Here is a 23003-nt window from a genome sequence, read left to right as displayed (position 1 = left end):
TCTCTTTGGGGGATTTAGGGGGGAGGGTCCAGTACTTTGGCAAGTTCGGTACTTTTGGACGTGCTAGGACGAGAAAAATTGGTAGGTGTGTCAGGGTCCTACACAAATTGACTAGATAAAGTCGTTTTCCCTGATTCGACCATCTGGGGGGCTGAAGGGAGATAAAAAAATAGAAAAAATGAGGTATTTTTAACTTAAAAGTGAGTGATCGGATATTAATGAATTTTGATATTTAGAAGGACCTCGTGTCACTGAGCTCTCATTTTGAAACTCAACCGGTATTAAGCCTCTGATTTTTTTTTTAAATCAATCTATTGATTCTTAGAATTTTCCTAGAGTTCATGCCATATGAGCTCTTGGCTCTTCCGACCTCGTCACAAGTGCTATATGAGCTCTTAGCTCTTGTTTTTTATTTAATCACGAAAAAGAGTATACATCTTGTATTGCCTAAAAGGTTATATTCATATATGCATTAATATATATGTCGATAATTAATTTCAGACGCTATGGCCACCTTTATATACAGGATTAACTCTATTTGTTTTAAGTTTTACTGTCTGCTTTTGCTTTTATTTTAAATAAAACTTGTTTTGTTTATTTAATATGCTAACAAATAGGTCTCTATATTATAATCTCTCATAACGAAAAAATCTCAGCCCCGATATTAATGTCAGAGCTGAAGAACATACAAAGGTTTTTCCTTGGAGACGGGGGGAGGCGAATAATAAAACTGAAAATTTTGTTTTGTCTTTACTGTGTTTATTTTTGTATATTATGTTTATTATATGCAGAATTTCCCTGTATTTATTCCTCTTTAGCATTTATTTCTGTTCGAAGTTTCTATGATATAGCTTGTTTTAGAGCAAAAATAATAATAATATCTTCCTAATTTAGGGCTTCAACTGAAATTAGTGTCTCAATGGGTGTTGAAGTTAACAATCTGAGATATGGCGTAAAAACTATTTTGAACCTTCATTCATCACCAGGGGGAGGTATGAAGACTAGTTGGCATCAAGGGAAGAGCTTTGAATTCAAATTGGACATTCCAAAGACGAAGATGTCTCTCGTCGATGCTAAATCATTCTTGTATATATTTTCTCAAAATATTGATGATGGATCAGAAAAAGTACAGAAAATGAATGTTTTGAATTCTGTTGAGTAAGTTCCTTTTCCTTCTTCTATCCCCTTTTTGAAAATTCAATTACTTTGAATTTTCAATTACTTGAATATTTGGGAGGATCTTGTCTTGGAGGAATATGTCATGGGGGAAGAAAAATTCAATGAAAAGGGCACAGAATTTTCTAGCATTATTTGAAAAAAGCTAGATTGAAAATCTAGCATTACTATAAAAAAACTTTGAAAAAATAAAAATGAAAACGTTTTTTAATTGAAAGTAAGGAGTAGCATTGAAACTTAAAACGAACAGAGATTATTAAGCATATGAGGGGTTCTAAAAATACTTTAGGATAAAGAGTGAGGTATTTAGGAGGAGATAAATACCTCGCTCTTTATGCTAAAGTATTTTTAGTAATTTCAATAATTTATTCTACGGCTTTTCTGATTCAAGGGTCATTCTTAAAGAATTGGGACAAAACTTACGATTTAGTGTAAATTAGGCTTAATCCCGGTCGGGATTTAATATAAGAGCTCTGAGTCACGAGGTCCTTCTAAATATTAAAATTCATTAAGATCTGATCACCCACTCGTAAGTTAAAAATGCCTCCAAAAGAGCGAGGTATTAACGAGGGTACAAACCCCTTCATATACATAATAAAATTATAAGAATATAAAAGTATGTTACGTAAGTTAATTCTTAAGTTACGCATATTTTTTACTTATAAAAACTTTCCCTAAAAATTAAAGTTCTAGTTGCCTTTTTAAGTAACCGAAAAATTGGAGGACAACTAGGCCTCCTTCCCCATCGCTTATTTCTCAAAATCGTCTGATCAAAACTAAGAAAAAGCCATTTAGCCAAAAAAAATGATTAATATGCAAACTTCTTTTTAATAATTTATGTGCGGAGAGCCAAAGTCAAACATGGATTAATTAAAAAACCTTCAGAAATTAAATAAGAAAAACTAGTTTCTTAACTGAAAGTAAGGAGTGACAATAAAACTTATAACCAACAGAAATTACTCCGTATATTTAATGGGTTGTCCCCTCCGCAATCCTCGCTCTTTACGCTAAAGTTTGACTATTTGCCATAATTCTGCTTTTTAAAACAATTAAAATCTTTAGCGTATAAAGCGAGGATTGCGGAGGGGACAGCCCACTTTATATACGGAGTAATTTCTGTTCGTTTTAAAATTTAATGTCGCTCCTTACTTTCAGTTAAAAAAACTAGTTTTTTTTATTTAATAACCATAAGACGTGACTATTTTAGTTTAGCTTGGGACTACGAAAGCAAAATTGATTTAAAAGCTGTATGGCAGGATCTTAAGACGGCCTACTCTTTGGGCTGAATAGTATCACTATGTAAGCTTTCCATCCTATTTTCGATTTTTAACTAAAATCAGAAAGTAACAAAGATGTATTCTTGTCAGTAAATATCTTGTGCTTTTTTTTACTACTAATGCGTTATATTTTTATTTTCAAAGTTTATTTTCACTTATTCTTTTGTCTCCTCAACAAATACTTTTTAATCCAAATCGAATGCATAGTTAAAATATATTCTAGTTAATTTCTAGTTAATAATAATTTCTTAGTTAAAATTTCTTAGTTTAAGTCTCAACGTAAAAAAAAAAAAAATTGGGACAAACTTTTATTGCAAGACAATATACACATCTTTGGTTTTCTCATTAATCTGAAATATGTTTTTTTTTGTCTTCCAGCTTTAGTGAAGGTAGTGCATAGAACTAGATTTCTGTAATTAAACGTTTAGAGGTTGGACAATTTGTAAAAACAAGTCCCTTTAGCCTGATAGAATATTTCCAGACCTAATTATGTCTGGAATCTAGTGAATTAATTTAACTCACTCGAATTCGGGTTTATTTTAATAATAAGCTATATATGTAAATTATTAACTTTTTAATATATTGAATAGCTTAAAACTCTTAACGATATGTCAATTATGTAATATAGATATATATTCTATAGACATATAGGTATATATAGGACTTATAGATATATATAGCTATATAGTCATTATATATCGTATAAAAATTTTGCCAAAAGATCGATGATATTACCGTGACACTCATTTTGGTATAATACGTTTGGATTTACATGCAAAAAGTATTATTGGGTTTATCTTAATAATTTTAATCACTTATCATTTAATTTTAATCATTTAATGAATTTAATCATTTTGTTTCTTTTTGAGGCAACATTTAACTTTAATTTAAATCCGTTGCGAAACTGCAATGCTCTGCATGCCCACCAGCTTAAACTCAAGTGAACTCAGTAAATTTGTACACCTCAGTACACTTTAATAGCCAAAATATTATTATTTTTACCATGCATTATTGTTACATTTACTAGTCAGATGTTATTTTTTTTGTTTAGGTATAAAAGAGGAGGTTGTGTTGAGCGTGTCTCATCCTTACTGGGTCTCCGCTACTGTCGTCAATATGCAATGCTGGTCCCTCCCACACCGACTGCAGTAGGAGCTATTAAAGATATTACTCCGGTGTTCCCCTTGAGTGGTCACTTTGAAGGGTCCATCTACATAGAAAAAACTGAGCCTTCAATGACTGGAATATATGTGATTGCAAAGGGTAGCAATAACGGGGGTAAAACGTCATTTGAAATTATTTTTGATACTCCAGATTCACATACAAATAGGACAATTGTATTCACAGGTACTTTTTTACTTGACTTGACATACCTTTTGTTTATTCAAGATTGTTGCAATTCTTTTATTTCCCAGACTTAAAAAAAAACAAATCAAAGGTATTCCTCCAAAGCTGTTTTGGATCAAAAACTTTGATCTTTTTCAAGTATGGATTAATGTAGAGAACTTTTGTTTTTATTAGATTTTAGGTATGGACTTTCACAGGAGGTGAGAGTGTTTGTGGGACAAAACGAGGGTCTTTAATTTTTAGATATTAAAGAGAAAGTCCTTCCCATATTGTTTTGTACCTATAGCGGTGACCATCCTAGTGTTGAGTGTTATTGAGACATTTTCTTTTTATGAGTTTTAAGTATGGGTATTCACACAGAGAGACGGTATTTCGCCACCAATGCGACGGGTCTTAATCGGGTCTTAACCTCTTAGATTTTTCTGATATTGAAAAATAAAATAAAAGTAAAAGGTATTTTTCTATATTGATTTTTAGAAACGCTTTTGATTCTGTGTTTGGAACTGAAATGTATCCTTTTACGAATTTTGAATATGGGTATCCACAAGACGGGAGGATGTATTGCCTTTGTGAGATAATATAACTGTTTTAATTCCAAGGCTGTTTTAAACTGCCTTAAAATAACAAGATTGATCTTATACCTAAAACGGTGTATTTGCTAGTAATAATTAGGATTGAGACATTATCATTTTATTGATTTTTAGCGTGGTCGTCCATAAGAAGAGGGGACTTTTATTTGACTGGATATAGCCTCAATGTCTTCAAATGAGTGTCAATTTCTACTCCTTTTTACCTATAGAATAGAATTTAATTGAAAAATTTCTTTCATAGTGCGGTTGCCGAAGTTGGATTATATATATATATATATATATATATATATATATATATATATATATATATATATATATATATATATATATTTATATATATATATATATAAGTTGTCTGTGTGTGGGTCTGTCGGGTGACGTCTTGTTTGTGTGTCGACTGACATCATGAAGTTAGTTGTCGTCATTTTTGTTATGACGGTGACGTCATTAAAGGTATTCGTTCAAAGACAAATTTTTAAGATCGTGGACGGAAAAATGTTTAATTGTAAAATGACTATTTTAATTGTAAAATCTTCTATCTATCTATATATATATAAATAAGTTGTCTGTGTGTGTGTGTGTGTATGTGTCGAGTGACGTCATGTTTGTTTGTCGACTGACGTCATTATAAGGATTGAGCTGTATGCGTCATGAAGTTGTTTGTCGACTGACGTCATGTTTGTCAACTGATGAAATTACATACCAGGACACCGGGACACAGGGAATATAATTGACGACCAGGAACCTCAAAGAGAAATTACAGACTGGGACACCCGGACACAAATCACGACCGGGACACAGGTAATATAAATGTCGACCAGGACATAGGGACACAACTACAACGGGGACGCCGGGAGCACAGGCGGGATATATAAATGACGACCAGGACACAGGGATTGTTTGAATAGAAATTACAGACCGGGACACCGGGACACAAATGACGACCAGGACACCGGGACACAGGGAATATAAATGACGACCGGGACACAGGGACACATCATTAGAATAATGAGGTATAGATCTGAATATGGATTGTTTTTCCCATGGACAATTATATGTTGCATGTTCAAGAGTCAGTAAACCTGACAATCTATTTATATGCAACATATATATATATATATGTATATATATATATATATATATATATATATATATATATATATATATATATATATATATATATATATTATATATATATATCTATCTCTATTCACAGGTGGGACACAGGGACACAACTACAATGGCGCGTAACTAATATGGCGCGTAATGACTTACGCGCGCGGAGGGGCTTGGGGGGCGTGAAGCGCCACACCAAATAAGTGTCGGGGTGGCGCTTCCCACCCCAACAGCTAGTATATATATATATATATATATATATATATATATATATATATATATATATATATATATATATATATATATATATATATATATATAAAACAGCAACGTAAATGATACATAATTTTCAACTTTCACTCCTTGCAATGGCAAAATGTAATTTTTATTTACTCAATGTAGGTGTCGTAGATGCACCAGGTTTCTGGATTCCAAAAATTTTTATTTTTGGGCTTTGTATTAGATTAAATACAAAAAAAACAATTTTTTCAACTGAAAGTAAGGAGCGACATTAGAGTTAAACGAACAGAAATTACTTCGTATATGAAAGGGGCTGCTTCCTCATCAACGCCCCGTTGTTTACACTAAAGTTTGACTCTTTCTCTCAACTCTTCTTTTTAAAACAGTAAAAAACTTTAGCGTAAAGAGCGGGGCGTTGATGAGGAAGCAGTCCCTTTCATATACGAAGTAATTTCTGTTCGTTTTAAATTTTAATGTCGCTCCTTACTTTCAGTTGAAAAAACTTGTTTTTTTATTTAATTTCCGAACGTTTTTGAATCAATGAATGTTTTGATTTTGGCTCTCCGCAGAGGAATAATTAAAACGAAATTTGCATATTTTTTTTTTTGGCTAAATGGCTTTCTCAAAATTTTGATCGAATGATTTTGATAAGAAAAAAAAGAGTGGGGGAGGAACCCTAGTTGCCCTCCAATTTTTTGGTTAATTAAAAAGGCAACTAGAAATTTTTAATTATTTACGAATCTTTTTATTAGTAAAAGATATACGTAACTTATAAATCAGCTTACGTAAAGAATTTTTTATTCTTATGTTTTTATTACACATATGAGAGGGTTCGCCCCCTCGTCAGTACCTCTCTCTTTACACTAAATCTTAAATTTTGTCCCAATTCCTTAAGAATGACCCCTGAATCACAAAAGCTATAGAATAAATAGTTGACATTACTAAAAATACTTTAGCATAAATAGCGAGGTATTAGGAGGAGGTGAGCCCCTCATATGTGTAATAATTTCTGTTCGTTTTAAGTTTTAATGCTGCTCCCTACTTCCAGCTGAAAAAACTTTTTCATATTTATTTTTTCATTGTTTTTTTTTAAGTAATGCTAGTAAATCCTGCGCTCCGTTCATGGAAATTTTCTTCCCCCATTACAAATTCCTCGATGGAAAGCTCCCCCAGAATATCCCCCTCTTCTCAACCCCTCCCCCAATCAACAAATCCTCCGGAAAACGCCTGTACACTTCCCAATAACCATTACTATATGTAAGCACTGGTCAAAGTTTGTAACTTGTAGCACCTACCATGGGGACTCTGGGGAGTAAGTCGTCTCCAAAGACATAGTTATAAGGTTTTTCGACTACGTTGAATAAAATTGCTATCTCAGAATTTCGATCAGTTGACTTTGGGAAAATAATTAGCGTGGGAGGGGGCCTAGATGCCCTCCAATTTTTTTGGTCACTCAAAAAGGGGGCACTAGAACTTTTCGTTTCCGTTAGAATGAGCCCTCTCGCAACATTCTAGAACAACTGGGTCGATACGATCACCCCTGGGAAAAAAACAAACAAAAAAAAAACAAACAAATAAACACGCATCCGTGATCTGCCTTCTGGCAAAAAATACAAAATTCCACATTTTTGTAGATAGGAGCTTGAAACTTCTACAGTAGGGTTCTCTGATACGCTGAATCTGATGGTGTAATTTTCGTTAAGATTCTATGACTTTTAGAGGGTGTTTCTTCCTTTTTTCTAAAATAAGGCAAATTTTCTCAGGCTCGTCACTTTTGATGGGTAAGACTAAACTTGATGAAACTTATATATTTGAAATCAGCATTAAAATGCAATTCTTTTGATGTAGCTACTGATATCAAAATTCCATTTTTTAGAGTTTTGGTTACTATTGAGCCGGGTCGCTCCTTACCACGAACTGTTTGATAGCTTTTGGCACTGACACTATCTTAAAAAAGAAAGCTGTTTAATTTTAAAATTAAGGAAGTTAAACATATTTGTTGCTCTTGGTTATGCGTCTTGGAGAAAAAAGGAAATATTTAGAGTGGGTAACGCTTAGGGAAGGTTCTTATAGTTGTCCTATGGTGGAGACATAGATGAGCCTTTGCACCGTTTTTTAGGTGACTGTAAGGAATTTAGGAATTGTGGCTGGAAGCTTTTTATAGGACCTAATTTCTTATAGATCTGAGGGAGAGAATGTATTTTGTGAATTTTGTGGGTATGATCAGATATAAATAGTATTGGAAGATCCTATTTTTTTAGCCTGTTTTTTGTGTGTCACCGAGACCCAATAGGGCTTTTATGTGATTAAATCTATCTATTTGCATAAATATGCCCGGATAATACAGTACAAGTATATTGTACCCTATACGGGTACTATTGGTAGTACTCGATACAACTACACTGGATGATGACCGGTAGATCCCGGTAGACGGTCGGTCAAAGATCCATTACCTTTTTTTTAAATATCCATAACATTGATGAAATTTTTCTAGGCATTGGTCTCAATACCCAAAGCAGGTACGGTGTTGAAGGAAAAGCACAACTTGATAGTATATCTTACGAAGCAAAAGCTTATATCGATATGGCTCAAAGCTCATCAATACTCAGTGATTCACCAGGCATCGACTACACTCCAACTATCGAGTACACTCCAGCTAGTGGTAAAAAAGAAGTCTTAGTTACCGGCAAAGTGACAATTATAGAAGGGAAACGTATATTTTTCTTGATAAGATCCTCTGGCTTATGGAAAAACCTACTGTTAGCTTTTGGTGAATATTCAATTTTTTTTTTATTTTCGCTGAGCACCACATTGTTAGGGTCCAGGGAATATATTCTCCTTAAACGTATATATGCACTTAATTCAATTTGTAAAATATAAGGCATGAAATAAAATTTGCGAATTTGTATGCTTTCCAATAAATACATTGTAGTGTAAATGAGCCGTTGAAATGTCAAATCCTTTAACTCTTTGGAAATCCAAAGTCTATTTTATATCTAAGACTATTGGGCTTCGCGAACCATTTCAATGCATTAAATATTTACATTCATTGTCGTGATGTCATTACACCCCCTCTATATTTTGAGACAGTGTTGAATTATGTCCACCACCAATATTTTGGCTACTTAACTATGATGTATTTTTTGTTTGTTACAGATAGCGCCCCAGTTTTTATGGCACTTGGTATCTACCAAGTGATATATAGCGATTGCAAATTCTGTCGGTCGGTCTTTCTGTTCCGGTTTTGCTAGTTTAGGTACTTCCAGGTAAGCTAGGACGATGCAATTTGGCAAGCGTATCAGAAACCAAACCAGATTAAATTAAATATTGTCGTTTTCCCGATTCGACCATCTGGGGGGAGTGGGGGACGGTTAAATCGGAATAATTAGAAAAAAATGAAGTGTTTTTAACTTAAGAACGGGTGATCCGATATTAATGAAATTTCATATTTCAGTGTCTCAGAGCTCTTGACGTGATTCAGAACTCTTATTCTAAATCCCGAACCGGAAATCTTGGAAAATGCTTAAAGTGGAGAGATCAGGATGAAACTTGGTGGGAAGAATAAACACAAGTCCAAGACTGACGTGATTGGATCCCCTCTCTTTGGTGGAGTCGGGGGGGGGGGGAGGAGAGAAATTCGCAAAATTAGAAAAAATGAGGTATTTGTAACTTATGAAGGGGTGATTAGATCTTAATGAAATTTGACATCTAGAAGGATTTTTTGCTTTAGAGCTCACATTTTAAATCCCGACCAGATCCGGTGACATTGGGAAGAGTTGAAGGGGGTAACCGGAATTCTTGGAAAACGTGAAAATTGAAGTATCCTTATCGTAAGAACGGGTTATCGGATCTTAATGAAACATGATATATAGAAGGATCTTATATCTCAGATGCTCCATTTTCAATTCGAATCGGATCTGGGAACATAGGGGGCTGGAGGGGGAAATAGAAATCTTGGAAACTGTAAATATTGGAGGGGTAGAATAAGCAAATGCCGTAGATACTTGATTGATGTAACCGTACTGGATCCAGGGGGTGGGGTTCAGTGCTTTGGCGAGTTTGGTGCTTCTGGACGTGCTAGGACAATGAAAATCGGTAGGCGTGTTGGCCAGCTGGACAAATTGACTTGACAAAGTCGTTTTCCCAGATTCAACCTTCTGGGGGGCTGAAGGGATAGAAAAAAATAGAAAAAATTAGGTATTTGTAACTTACGAGTGGGTGATAGGATCTTAATGAATTTTGACATTTAGAAGGACCTCGTGTCTCAGAGCTCTTATTTAAAATCCCAACTGGCATTAAGCCTCTGGTTTTTCTTTTAAGTCAATCTTTTGATTCTTAGAATTTCGCTAGAGGTTATACCATATGAGCTCTTAGCGCTTGTCTCTTGCAGCCTCATCACAAGTGCCATTTGAGCTATTAGCTCTTGTTATGTTATATGGTTTGAATTTTAAGAACAGGTCTTTTTTAATTTTGCTGTGAACTAATGGTTTCAAGAAAATTTTCAACATTCATTAGCCAAAATGTGAAGTAATTATTGGGTAGCCGTCTTCCCTCCCGTGACCTTTTTATATCAGAATATAAAATCTGAGATAGCTATTTTTCTCAAATAAACTAAAAGTATCAAATAAATCAATCTCAAGAGATGAAATAACCCTTCTGTTTGCCGGTGTAAAGGGCCATAAACTTTGTTAGTTGTCAATTGTTTACTGGTAAGTTATGTTCCTGAAAACGGGAGACATGTTTAATCTTGGGTGCTCAACTGGCTCCAAATGAAGGTAAGTTCTCTGGGCCAAGGAGATCAAAAATTTTTGGGGAGGGGTGGGGATAATTGAAAAACTAACCATGGGTACTTTTTTGTCACCGACCCCTAGGAAACACACTGCTTTAAGTCCTTTTGCATATAAGTATTTAGGTAAAAAAAAAACCGTTTGGAGATACGACTGATCAAAAACGGAACTCTTAAAGGGACCATTCTACTGTTGGTTTGAAATTTATTCCTTTAAGTTTGTAGGCTAAGGGAATCCCAGTAAATAGAGAAAAAATTGCTTCCTCGACACAAAGTCAAAACATGATGAAAATCCGAAGTTCTGTGGGCCAAGGGACCCCAAAAAGGCCAGCATTTTTTTTTTAGAGAACATTGGAATTCAAAGCCAGAACTCTGAGCCAAGAAGATGCTTACAAACAAGAAAAGTATCGGTTTTGAGCTCCAACCCTTTCTTTAGAAGTGGTCCAAGAGAGACAAAAGACTTGTTTTCGATTGACTTAAACTTTCAAGGATCATTCACGGGGCTAAGGCCGCCACACACTTTTTGCGGAAGAAAACGATGTTAGGGCAAAAAATGGTTGGCTTTATTAGTTTAAATCTTACAGCCGTATGTCCTTGAGCCAAAGGGAATCTACTGTAAGAAAAAATATATTGGGCTAAATTGTTTCAAAATGAGTGCCAAAGACCCCATTTTTGCCAGGGCAAATTCGAAGCACAGATAGGTTTTTACCCACTGGCTTTAAACTTGTAAACAGACAGGGGAGAGAATAAAGCCGAAAAAAAGTATATCTGTCTTTTTCCCCAGAAAACAGGTGCAAATTTTTTGTGTCTCTAGTACGAACGAGAAACCAAGTAGTATCGTTCGATTAGCTCAAAAATTTTACCTTAAATTTCTTAGGTCAAGGGGACTCTAATTTGAAAAATTTTAAATAAAAAAATCATTAGTTCACGGGATAATGGGACTCAAATCGGCCCAGTAAACTTTTTTCTAATAGACTTGAAACTTTAAACCTCAAACCCTCAACCTTAGAAAAAAAAATCTTTAACTTAAACTATTTAACTTCAACTTAAACTATTTAACTTAAACTTCTTTTATTGCCCTGAAACATAAATCCTCAAGCCCTCGGCCTTAGAAAAAATCTTTAACTTAAACTTTTTAACTTTAACTTAAAGCTATTGAGCTGATTTTTTTTTTTTGACCTGAAACTGAAAACCTTAAGCCCTTAGCCTTCAAAAAAAGCTTTAACTTAAACTATTTAATTTTAACCTTGAGCTATAACTTAACTTTAACTTGAGCTATTTAACTTAATTTTGTTTTTCCATTGACCTGAAACATAAGACCTAAAGCCCTTGGCCGTAGAAAGAAGCATGATCGTCTTTTTGAATGTAGTATTAGTACCCTAATAGTAAGTTTATGCTAAACTATTAAAATTAAAAATTAAATATTCAAAACACAAAAGACTCAGTGAGAGGAAAAAGAAAAAAAAAGAAAAAAAATGTCTGGGTGACCTACATATTCTAACTGTATTTCTGAATTCAGATTAGGACTGTCTGTTTGACTTACCTATTTATACATTAAGCCAAAACAGTTTCAAAATTCCCCCCCCCCCACTGTAATCCAATTAGTTTCTGCACTGAAGACTAATTTTTGTTGCTCAAAACAGTATTTTTGAGTTTCAGTTTTTTTTTTTTTTTTTTACCACACCATTTAGAAGTGGTTTAGGCCTCATAATCTGGGGAAGAAGGCAAGGTATATCATAGCAGTGTGCAAATAAAATATTAAATGAGCTTAGCATCAGACGTCAGGAAACTAGGAAGGGGGCTGTGTCCCCCTCCTACTAAGGTATATATATATATATATATATTCTAGTGTATGTTTTTTCTGATTTATTAAATTAATTTCAGGAGATGTAAAATTTAATATTAGCAATGCAGTTCAAAAGATAGAGTATTTTACTGTTCTTGAAACTCCTCTTGGACTAATCGCACTTACTACATTATATTCCCGTGATCATCATTCATGTGAGCTCAAAACTAAATTTGGCTCAAACTCAACTCGTTGGGATTTTGGTCTGATTTGGGGCTTTAAGAAAACACCTGAAAATGTAAGTTTATTTCATTTGCTGAAAAAATATATATTTCTTACATCATCAATTTTAATTAAGATACATTTACTAAATCGATGCAATATTACAAAATTTTAGACTTTAGTCTGAATGAGGAGATCAGGATAATGATTTATATATGATATTCTTCATTTTATTTTCTAAAAAAAAAAAAAAAAAAAAAAAAAAAAAAAAAAAAAAAAAAAAAAAAAAAAAAAAAAAAAAACGTGGAATAAGTAGCTAATTTTAAAAAAGAAAAAATATTTTCTACATATTAAACTTCTAAATAAAATGCTTTTAATTAAAGCAATAGGAAATAGGACGAATGTGTAATAATACGAATTCTTTGACTTTTAACTTGACTTGACACTTAAAAAAAATGTTAAATTTTACACCTTGAGATGAATTAGGGTTTAAGAAAATACTTAAAATGTAAGCTATTTTCTTAATTTTTCTAAAAAAAAATGGCCGAGAAATGAAATTCCTTTCAAACGAGAAGAGAAAATTCTTGCCAAAAAAACTTATATAAGATGCTTTAAATTCAAGAAATACGAATACGAACTAATATGAATTCTTTGGATTCAATCTAAATCTGGAGTTTAAGAAAACACCTGCAAATATATTTTTTTTTATTCATTTTTTTTGTATTTGCAAATATAATTCTTAAAATACAAATTACTTATTACCTTTCATAAAACCAAAATTTGCGATAAACCTTAACTTTGGGACTTGAAGGTGAATCAGTAGGAAATATCAGTCAAAAATACGAAATCTCTGATTTTCAGTGTGAACAGGTACTTACAGTCAACACCGGAACATTTACCATAGCATATAAACATTTAAACATTTGAAACACCCAAACTACCAGATAATAAAACTGTACATTTTTAAACTGCAAACTATTGTGCTAGTTATAAAAAAAGCACATAATGTATTATAATTTTGACACTTCAAATCGAAGCAATATAAGAAATATGAATTAGAAGCACTGTGATTTTTATATTTTACTATTAGTCTGAATCGGAACTATAGAAAAACACTGGAATATTTAATCTACCAAATAAAAAAAGCTTGTAATTTTAAACAGCAAAATATAGTATTAATTATAAAAAATTATATAATGCATTTCCATTTTTGAAATTTCAAATTAAAGCAACATAGAAAATATGAATTAGAAGCACTGTGATTTTTATTCTTTTAATCTTAGTCTGAATCGGAACTTCAGGAAAACACTCGAATATTTGACCTACCAAATGAAAAAAAGCTTGTAATTTAAAACGGCAAAATAACGTGTTAATTAGAAAAGAATCTCATAATGTATTGTAATTTTTGACTCTGTAAATCGAAGTAGTATAAAAAAATATGAATTAGAAGCACTGTGATTTTTATTCTTTTAATCTTAGTCTGAATCGGAACTTCAGGAAAACACTCGAATATTTGACCTACCAAATAAAAAAAAGCTTGTAATTTAAAACGGCAAAATAACGTGTTAATTAGAAAAAAATCACATAATGTTTTGTAATTTTTGACTCTTTAAATCGAAGTAGTATAAAAAAATATGAATTAGAAGCACTGTGATTTTTATTCTTTTAATCTTAGTCTGAATCGGAACTTCCAGAAAACACTCGAATATTTGACCTACCAAATAAAAAAAAGCTTGTAATTTAAAACGGCAAAATAACGTGTTAATTAGAAAAGAATCACATAATGTTTTGTAATTTTTGACTCTTTAAATCGAAGTAGTATAAAAAATTATGAATTAGAAGCACTGTGATTTTTATTCTTTTAATCTTAGTCTGAATCGGAACTTCAGGAAAACACTCGAATATTTGACCTACCAAATAAAAAAAAGCTTGTAATTTAAAACGGCAAAATAACGTGTTAATTAGAAAAGAATCACATAATGTTTTGTAATTTTTGACTCTTTAAATCGAAGTAGTATAAAAAAATATGAATTCGAAGCACTGTGATTTTTATTCTTTTAATCTTAGTCTGAATCGGAACTTCAGGAAAACACTCGAATATTTGACCTACCAAATGAAAAAAAAGCTTGTAATTTAAAACGGCAAAATAACGTGTTAATTAGAAAAGAATCTCATAATGTATTGTAATTTTTGACTGTTTAAATCGAAGTAGTATATAAAAATATGAATTAGAAGCACTGTGATTTTTATTCTTTTAATCTTAGTCTGAATCGGAACTTCAGGAAAACACTCGAATATTTGACCTACCAAATGAAAAAAAGCTTGTAATTTAAAACGGCAAAATAACGTGTTAATTAGAAAAGAATCTCATAATGTATTGTAATTTTTGACTGTTTAAATCGAAGTAGTATAAAAAAATATGAATTAGAAGCACTGTGATTTTTATTCTTTTAATCTTAGTCTGAATCGGAACTTCAGGAAAACACTCGAATATTTGACCTACCAAATGAAAAAAAGCTTGTAATTTAAAACGACAAAATAACGTGTTAATTAGAAAAGAATCTCATAATGTATTGTAATTTTTGACAGTTTAAATCGAAGTAGTATAAAAAAATATGAATTAGAAGCACTGTGATTTTTATTCTTTTAATCTTAGTCTGAATCGGAACTTCAGGAAAACACTCGAATATTTGACCTACCAAATAAAAAAAAGCTTGTAATTTAAAACGGCAAAATAACGTGTTAATTAGAAAAGAATCACATAATGTATTGTAATTTTTGACTGTTTAAATCGAAGTAGTTTAAAAAATATGAATTAGAAGCACTGTGATTTTTATTCTTTTAATCTTAGTCTGAATCGGAACTTCAGGAAAACACTCGAATATTTGACCTACCAATTAAAAAAAAGCTTGTAATTTAAAACGGCAAAATAACGTGTTAATTAGAAAAGAATCACATAATGTATTGTAATTTTTGACTGTTTAAATCGAAGTAGTATAAAAAAAATATGAATTAGAAGCACTGTGATTTTTATTCTTTTAATCTTAGTCTGAATCGGAACTTCAGGAAAACACTCGAATATTTGACCTACCAAATAAAAAAAAGCTTGTAATTTAAAACGGCAAAATAACGTGTTAATTAGAAAAGAATCACATAATGTATTGTAATTTTTGACTCTTTAAATCGAAGTAGTATAAGAAAATATGAATTAGAAGCACTGTGATTTTTATTCTTTTAATCTTAGTCTGAATCGGAACTTCAGGAAAACACTCGAATATTTGACCTACCAAATAAAAAAAAGCTTGTAATTTAAAACGGCAAAATAACGTGTTAATTAGAAAAGAATCACATAATGTTTTGTAATTTTTGACTCTTTAAATCGAAGTAGTATAAAAAAATATGAATTAGAAGCACTGTGATTTTTATTCTTTTAATCTTAGTCTGAATCGGAACTTCAGGAAAACAATCGAATATTTGACCTACCAAATAAATAAAAGCTTGTAATTTAAAACGGCAAAATAACGTGTTAATTAGAAAAGAATCACATAATGTATTGTAATTTTTGACTCTTTAAATTGAAGTAGTATAAAAAAATATGAATTAGAAGCACTGTGATTTTTATTCTTTTAATCTTAGTCTGAATCGGAACTTCAGGAAAACACTCGAATATTTGACCTACCAAATAAAAAAAAAGCTTGTAATTTAAAACGGCAAAATAACGTGTTAATTAGAAAAGAATCTCATAATGTATTGTAATTTTTGACTGTTTAAATCGAAGTAGTATAAAAAAATATGAATTAGAAGCACTGTGATTTTTATTCTTTTAATCTTAGTCTGAATCGGAACTTCAGGAAAACACTCGAATATTTGACCTACCAAATGAAAAAAAGCTTGTAATTTAAAATGACAAAATAACGTGTTAATTAGAAAAGAATCTCATAATGTATTGTAATTTTTGACAGTTTAAATCGAAGTAGTATAAAAAAATATGAATTAGAAGCACTGTGATTTTTATTCTTTTAATCTTAGTCTGAATCGGAATTTCAGGAAAACACTCGAATATTTGACCTACCAAATAAAAAAAAGCTTGTAATTTAAAACGGCAAAATAACGTGTTAATTAGAAAAGAATCACATAATGTATTGTAATTTTTGACTGTTTAAATCGAAGTAGTATAAAAAATATGAATTAGAAGCACTGTGATTTTTATTCTTTTAATCTTAGTCTGAATCGGAACTTCAGGAAAACACTCGAATATTTGACCTACCAAATTAAAAAAAAGCTTGTAATTTAAAACGGCAAAATAACGTGTTAATTAGAAAAGAATCACATAATGTATTGTAATTTTTGACTGTTTAAATCGAAGTAGTATAAAAAAATATGAATTAGAAGCACTGTGATTTTTATTCTTTTAATCTTAGTCTGAATCGGAACTTCAGGAAAACACTCGAATATTTGACCTACCAAATAAAAAAAAGTGCTTCTAATATGAATTAGAAGCACTGTGATTTTTATTCTTTTAATCTTAGTCTGAATCGGAACTTCAGGAAAACACTCGAATATTTGACCTACCAAATGAAAAAAAGCTTGTAATTTAAAACGGCAAAATAACGTGTTAATTAGAAAAGAATCACATAATGTATTGCAATTTTTGACTCTTTAAATCGAAGTAGTATAAAAAAATATGAATTAGAAGCACTGTGATTTTTATTCTTTTAATCTTAGTCTGAATCGGAACTTCAGGAAAACACTCGAATATTTGACCTACCAAATAAAAAAAAGCTTGTAATTTAAAACGGCAAAATAACGTGTTAATTAGAAAAGAATCACATAATGTATTGTAATTTTTGACTCTTTAAATCGAAGTAGTATAAAAAAATATGAATTAGAAGCACTGTGATTTTTATTCTTTTAATCTTAGTCTGAATCGGAACTTCAGGAAAACACTCGAATATTTGACCTACCAAATAAAAAAAAGCTTGTAATTTAAAACGGCAAAATAACGTGTTAATTAGAAAAGAATCACATAATGTATTGTAATTTTTGACTCTTTAAATCGAAGTAGTATAAAAAAATATGAATTAGAAGCACTGTGATTTTTATTCTTTTAATCTTAGTCTGAATCGGAACTTCAGGAAAACACTCGAATATTTGACCTACCAAATAAAAAAAAGCTTGTAATTTAAAACGGCAAAATAACGTGTTAATTAGAAAAGAATCACATAATGTTTTGTAATTTTTGACTCTTTAAATCGAAGTAGTATAAAAAAATATGAATTAGAAGCACTGTGATTTTTATTCTTTTAATCTTAGTCTGAATCGGAACTTCAGGAAAACACTCGAATATTTGACCTACCAAATAAAAAAAGCTTGTAATTTAAAACGGCAAAATAACGTGTTAATTAGAAAAGAATCACATAATGTATTGTAATTTTTGACTCTTTAAATCGAAGTAGTATAAAAAAATATGAATTAGAAGCACTGTGATTTTTATTCTTTTAATCTTAGTCTGAATCGGAACTTCAGGAAAACACTCGAATATTTGACCTACCAAATAAAAAAAGCTTGTAATTTAAAACGGCAAAATAACGTGTTAATTAGAAAAGAATCTCATAATGTATTGTAATTTTTGACTCTTTAAATCGAAGTAGTATAAAAAAATATGAATTAGAAGCACTGTGATTTTTATTCTTTTAATCTTAGTCTGAATCGGAACTTCAGGAAAACACTCGAATATTTGACCTACCAAATGAAAAAAAAGCTTGTAATTTAAAACGGCAAAATAACGTGTTAATTAGAAAAGAATCACATAATGTATTGTAATTTTTGACTCTTTAAATCGAAGTAGTATAAAAAAATATGAATTAGAAGCACTGTGATTTTTATTCTTTTAATCTTAGTCTGAATCGGAACTTCAGGAAAACACTCGAATATTTGACCTACCAAATAAAAAAAAGCTTGTAATTTAAAACGGCAAAATAACGTGTTAATTAGAAAAGAATCACATAATGTATTGTAATTTTTGACTCTTTAAATCGAAGTAGTATAAAAAAATATGAATTAGAAGCACTGTGATTTTTATTCTTTTAATCTTAGTCTGAATCGGAACTTCAGGAAAACACTCGAATATTTGACCTACCAAATAAAAAAAAGCTTGTAATTTAAAACGGCAAAATAACGTGTTAATTAGAAAAGAATCACATAATGTATTGTAATTTTTGACTCTTTAAATCGAAGTAGTATAAAAAAATATGAATTAGAAGCACTGTGATTTTTATTCTTTTAATCTTAGTCTGAATCGGAACTTCAGGAAAACACTCGAATATTTGACCTACCAAATAAAAAAAAGCTTGTAATTTAAAACGGCAAAATAACGTGTTAATTAGAAAAGAATCACATAATGTATTGTAATTTTTGACTCTTTAAATCGAAGTAGTATAAAAAAATATGAATTAGAAGCACTGTGATTTTTATTCTTTTAATCTTAGTCTGAATCGGAACTTCAGGAAAACACTCGAATATTTGACCTACCAAATAAAAAAAAGCTTGTAATTTAAAACGGCAAAATAACGTGTTAATTAGAAAAGAATCACATAATGTATTGTAATTTTTGACTCTTTAAATCGAAGTAGTATAAAAAAATATGAATTAGAAGCACTGTGATTTTTATTCTTTTAATCTTAGTCTGAATCGGAACTTCAGGAAAACACTCGAATATTTGACCTACCAAATAAAAAAAGCTTGTAATTTAAAACGGCAAAATAACGTGTTAATTAGAAAAGAATCACATAATGTATTGTAATTTTTGACTCTTTAAATCGAAGTAGTATAAAAAAATATGAATTAGAAGCACTGTGATTTTTATTCTTTTAATCTTAGTCTGAATCGGAACTTCAGGAAAACACTCGAATATTTGACCTACCAAATAAAAAAAGCTTGTAATTTAAAACGGCAAAATAACGTGTTAATTAGAAAAGAATCACATAATGTATTGTAATTTTTGACTGTTTAAATCGAAGTAGTATAAAAAAATATGAATTAGAAGCACTGTGATTTTTATTCTTTTAATCTTAGTCTGAATCGGAACTTCAGGAAAACACTCGAATATTTGACCTACCAAATGAAAAAAAGCTTGTAATTTAAAACGGCAAAATAACGTGTTAATTAGAAAAGAATCTCATAATGTATTGTAATTTTTGACAGTTTAAATCGAAGTAGTATAAAAAAATATGAATTAGAAGCACTGTGATTTTTATTCTTTTAATCTTAGTCTGAATCGGAACTTCAGGAAAACACTCGAATATTTGACCTACCAAATAAAAAAAAGCTTGTAATTTAAAACGGCAAAATAACGTGTTAATTAGAAAAGAATCACATAATGTATTGTAATTTTTGACTCTTTAAATCGAAGTAGTATAAAAAAATATGAATTAGAAGCACTGTGATTTTTATTCTTTTAATCTTAGTCTGAATCGGAACTTCAGGAAAACACTCGAATATTTGACCTACCAAATAAAAAAAAGCTTGTAATTTAAAACGGCAAAATAACGTGTTAATTAGAAAAGAATCACATAATGTATTGTAATTTTTGACTCTTTAAATCGAAGTAGTATAAAAAAATATGAATTAGAAGCACTGTGATTTTTATTCTTTTAATCTTAGTCTGAATCGGAACTTCAGGAAAACACTCGAATATTTGACCTACCAAATAAAAAAAAGCTTGTAATTTAAAACGGCAAAATAACGTGTTAATTAGAAAAGAATCACATAATGTATTGTAATTTTTGACTCTTTAAATCGAAGTAGTATAAAAAAATATGAATTAGAAGCACTGTGATTTTTATTCTTTTAATCTTAGTCTGAATCGGAACTTCAGGAAAACACTCGAATATTTGACCTACCAAATAAAAAAAAGCTTGTAATTTAAAACGGCAAAATAACGTGTTAATTAGAAAAGAATCACATAATGTATTGTAATTTTTGACTCTTTAAATCGAAGTAGTATAAAAAAATATGAATTAGAAGCACTGTGATTTTTATTCTTTTAATCTTAGTCTGAATCGGAACTTCAGGAAAACACTCGAATATTTGACCTACCAAATAAAAAAAGCTTGTAATTTAAAACGGCAAAATAACGTGTTAATTAGAAAAGAATCACATAATGTATTGTAATTTTTGACTGTTTAAATCGAAGTAGTATAAAAAAATATGAATTAGAAGCACTGTGATTTTTATTCTTTTAATCTTAGTCTGAATCGGAACTTCAGGAAAACACTCGAATATTTGACCTACCAAATAAAAAAAAGCTTGTAATTTAAAACGGCAAAATAACGTGTTAATTAGAAAAGAATCACATAATGTATTGTAATTTTTGACGTTTAAATCGAAGTAGTATAAAAAAATATGAATTAGAAGCACTGTGATTTTTATTCTTTTAATCTTAGTCTGAATCGGAACTTCAGGAAAACACTCGAATATTTGACCTACCAAATAAAAAAAAGCTTGTAATTTAAAACGGCAAAATAACGTGTTAATTAGAAAAGAATCACATAATGTATTGTAATTTTTGACTCTTTAAATCGAAGTAGTATAAAAAAATATGAATTAGAAGCACTGTGATTTTTATTCTTTTAATCTTAGTCTGAATCGGAACTTCAGGAAAACACTCGAATATTTGACCTACCAAATAAAAAAAAGCTTGTAATTTAAAACGGCAAAATAACGTGTTAATTAGAAAAGAATCACATAATGTATTGTAATTTTTGACTCTTTAAATCGAAGTAGTATAAAAAAATATGAATTAGAAGCACTGTGATTTTTATTCTTTTAATCTTAGTCTGAATCGGAACTTCAGGAAAACACTCGAATATTTGACCTACCAAATAAAAAAAAAGGCAAAATAACGTGTTAATTAGAAAAGAATCTAATCTCTTTAAATCGAAGTAGTATAAAAAAATATGAATTAGAAGCACTGTGATTTTTATTCTTTTAATCTTAGTCTGAATCGGAACTTCAGGAAAACACTCGAATATTTGACCTACCAAATAAAAAAAAGCTTGTAATTTAAAACGGCAAAATAACGTGTTAATTAGAAAAGAATCACATAATGTATTGTAATTTTTGACTCTTTAAATCGAAGTAGTATAAAAAAATATGAATTAGAAGCACTGTGATTTTTATTCTTTTAATCTTAGTCTGAATCGGAACTTCAGGAAAACACTCGAATATTTGACCTACCAAATAAAAAAAAGCTTGTAATTTAAAACGGCAAAATAACGTGTTAATTAGAAAAGAATCACATAATGTATTGTAATTTTTGACTCTTTAAATCGAAGTAGTATAAAAAAATATGAATTAGAAGCACTGTGATTTTTATTCTTTTAATCTTAGTCTGAATCGGAACTTCAGGAAAACACTCGAATATTTGACCTACCAAATAAAAAAAAGCTTGTAATTTAAAACGGCAAAATAACGTGTTAATTAGAAAAGAATCACATAATGTATTGTAATTTTTGACTCTTTAAATCGAAGTAGTATAAAAAAATATGAATTAGAAGCACTGTGATTTTTATTCTTTTAATCTTAGTCTGAATCGGAACTTCAGGAAAACACTCGAATATTTGACCTACCAAATAAAAAAAAGCTTGTAATTTAAAACGGCAAAATAACGTGTTAATTAGAAAAGAATCACATAATGTATTGTAATTTTTGACTCTTTAAATCGAAGTAGTATAAAAAAATATGAATTAGAAGCACTGTGATTTTTATTCTTTTAATCTTAGTCTGAATCGGAACTTCAGGAAAACACTCGAATATTTGACCTACCAAATAAAAAAAGCTTGTAATTTAAAACGGCAAAATAACGTGTTAATTAGAAAAGAATCACATAATGTATTGTAATTTTTGACTCTTTAAATCGAAGTAGTATAAAAAAATATGAATTAGAAGCACTGTGATTTTTATTCTTTTAATCTTAGTCTGAATCGGAACTTCAGGAAAACACTCGAATATTTGACCTACCAAATAAAAAAAAGCTTGTAATTTAAAACGGCAAAATAACGTGTTAATTAGAAAAGAATCACATAATGTATTGTAATTTTTGACTCTTTAAATCGAAGTAGTATAAAAAAATATGAATTAGAAGCACTGTGATTTTTATTCTTTTAATCTTAGTCTGAATCGGAACTTCAGGAAAACACTCGAATATTTGACCTACCAAATAAAAAAAGCTTGTAATTTAAAACGGCAAAATAACGTGTTAATTAGAAAAGAATCACATAATGTATTGTAATTTTTGACTCTTTAAATCGAAGTAGTATAAAAAAATATGAATTAGAAGCACTGTGATTTTTATTCTTTTAATCTTAGTCTGAATCGGAACTTCAGGAAAACACTCGAATATTTGACCTACCAAATAAAAAAAAGCTTGTAATTTAAAACGGCAAAATAACGTGTTAATTAGA

At 30.4% G+C, this 23003-nt stretch overlaps 1 protein-coding gene across 1 annotated transcript in view; it reads left to right on the top strand.

The window, feature by feature from the left end:
* LOC136034969 (apolipophorins-like) overlaps positions 1-23003 on the top strand; it is a 145623-nt gene that overhangs the window by 68595 nt on the left and 54025 nt on the right. The window contains exons 10-13 of the mRNA XM_065716528.1: positions 895-1158; positions 3505-3800; positions 8241-8516; positions 12417-12616. Coding sequence (XP_065572600.1) covers positions 895-1158; positions 3505-3800; positions 8241-8516; positions 12417-12616 — 1036 coding nt within the window. The remainder of the gene's footprint in view (positions 1-894; positions 1159-3504; positions 3801-8240; positions 8517-12416; positions 12617-23003) is intronic.

Source organism: Artemia franciscana, chromosome 13, assembly GCF_032884065.1.
Source record: "Artemia franciscana chromosome 13, ASM3288406v1, whole genome shotgun sequence".
Taxonomy (NCBI): Eukaryota; Metazoa; Arthropoda; class Branchiopoda; order Anostraca; family Artemiidae; genus Artemia; species Artemia franciscana.
This window is presented reverse-complemented; position numbering and strand designations above follow the sequence as displayed.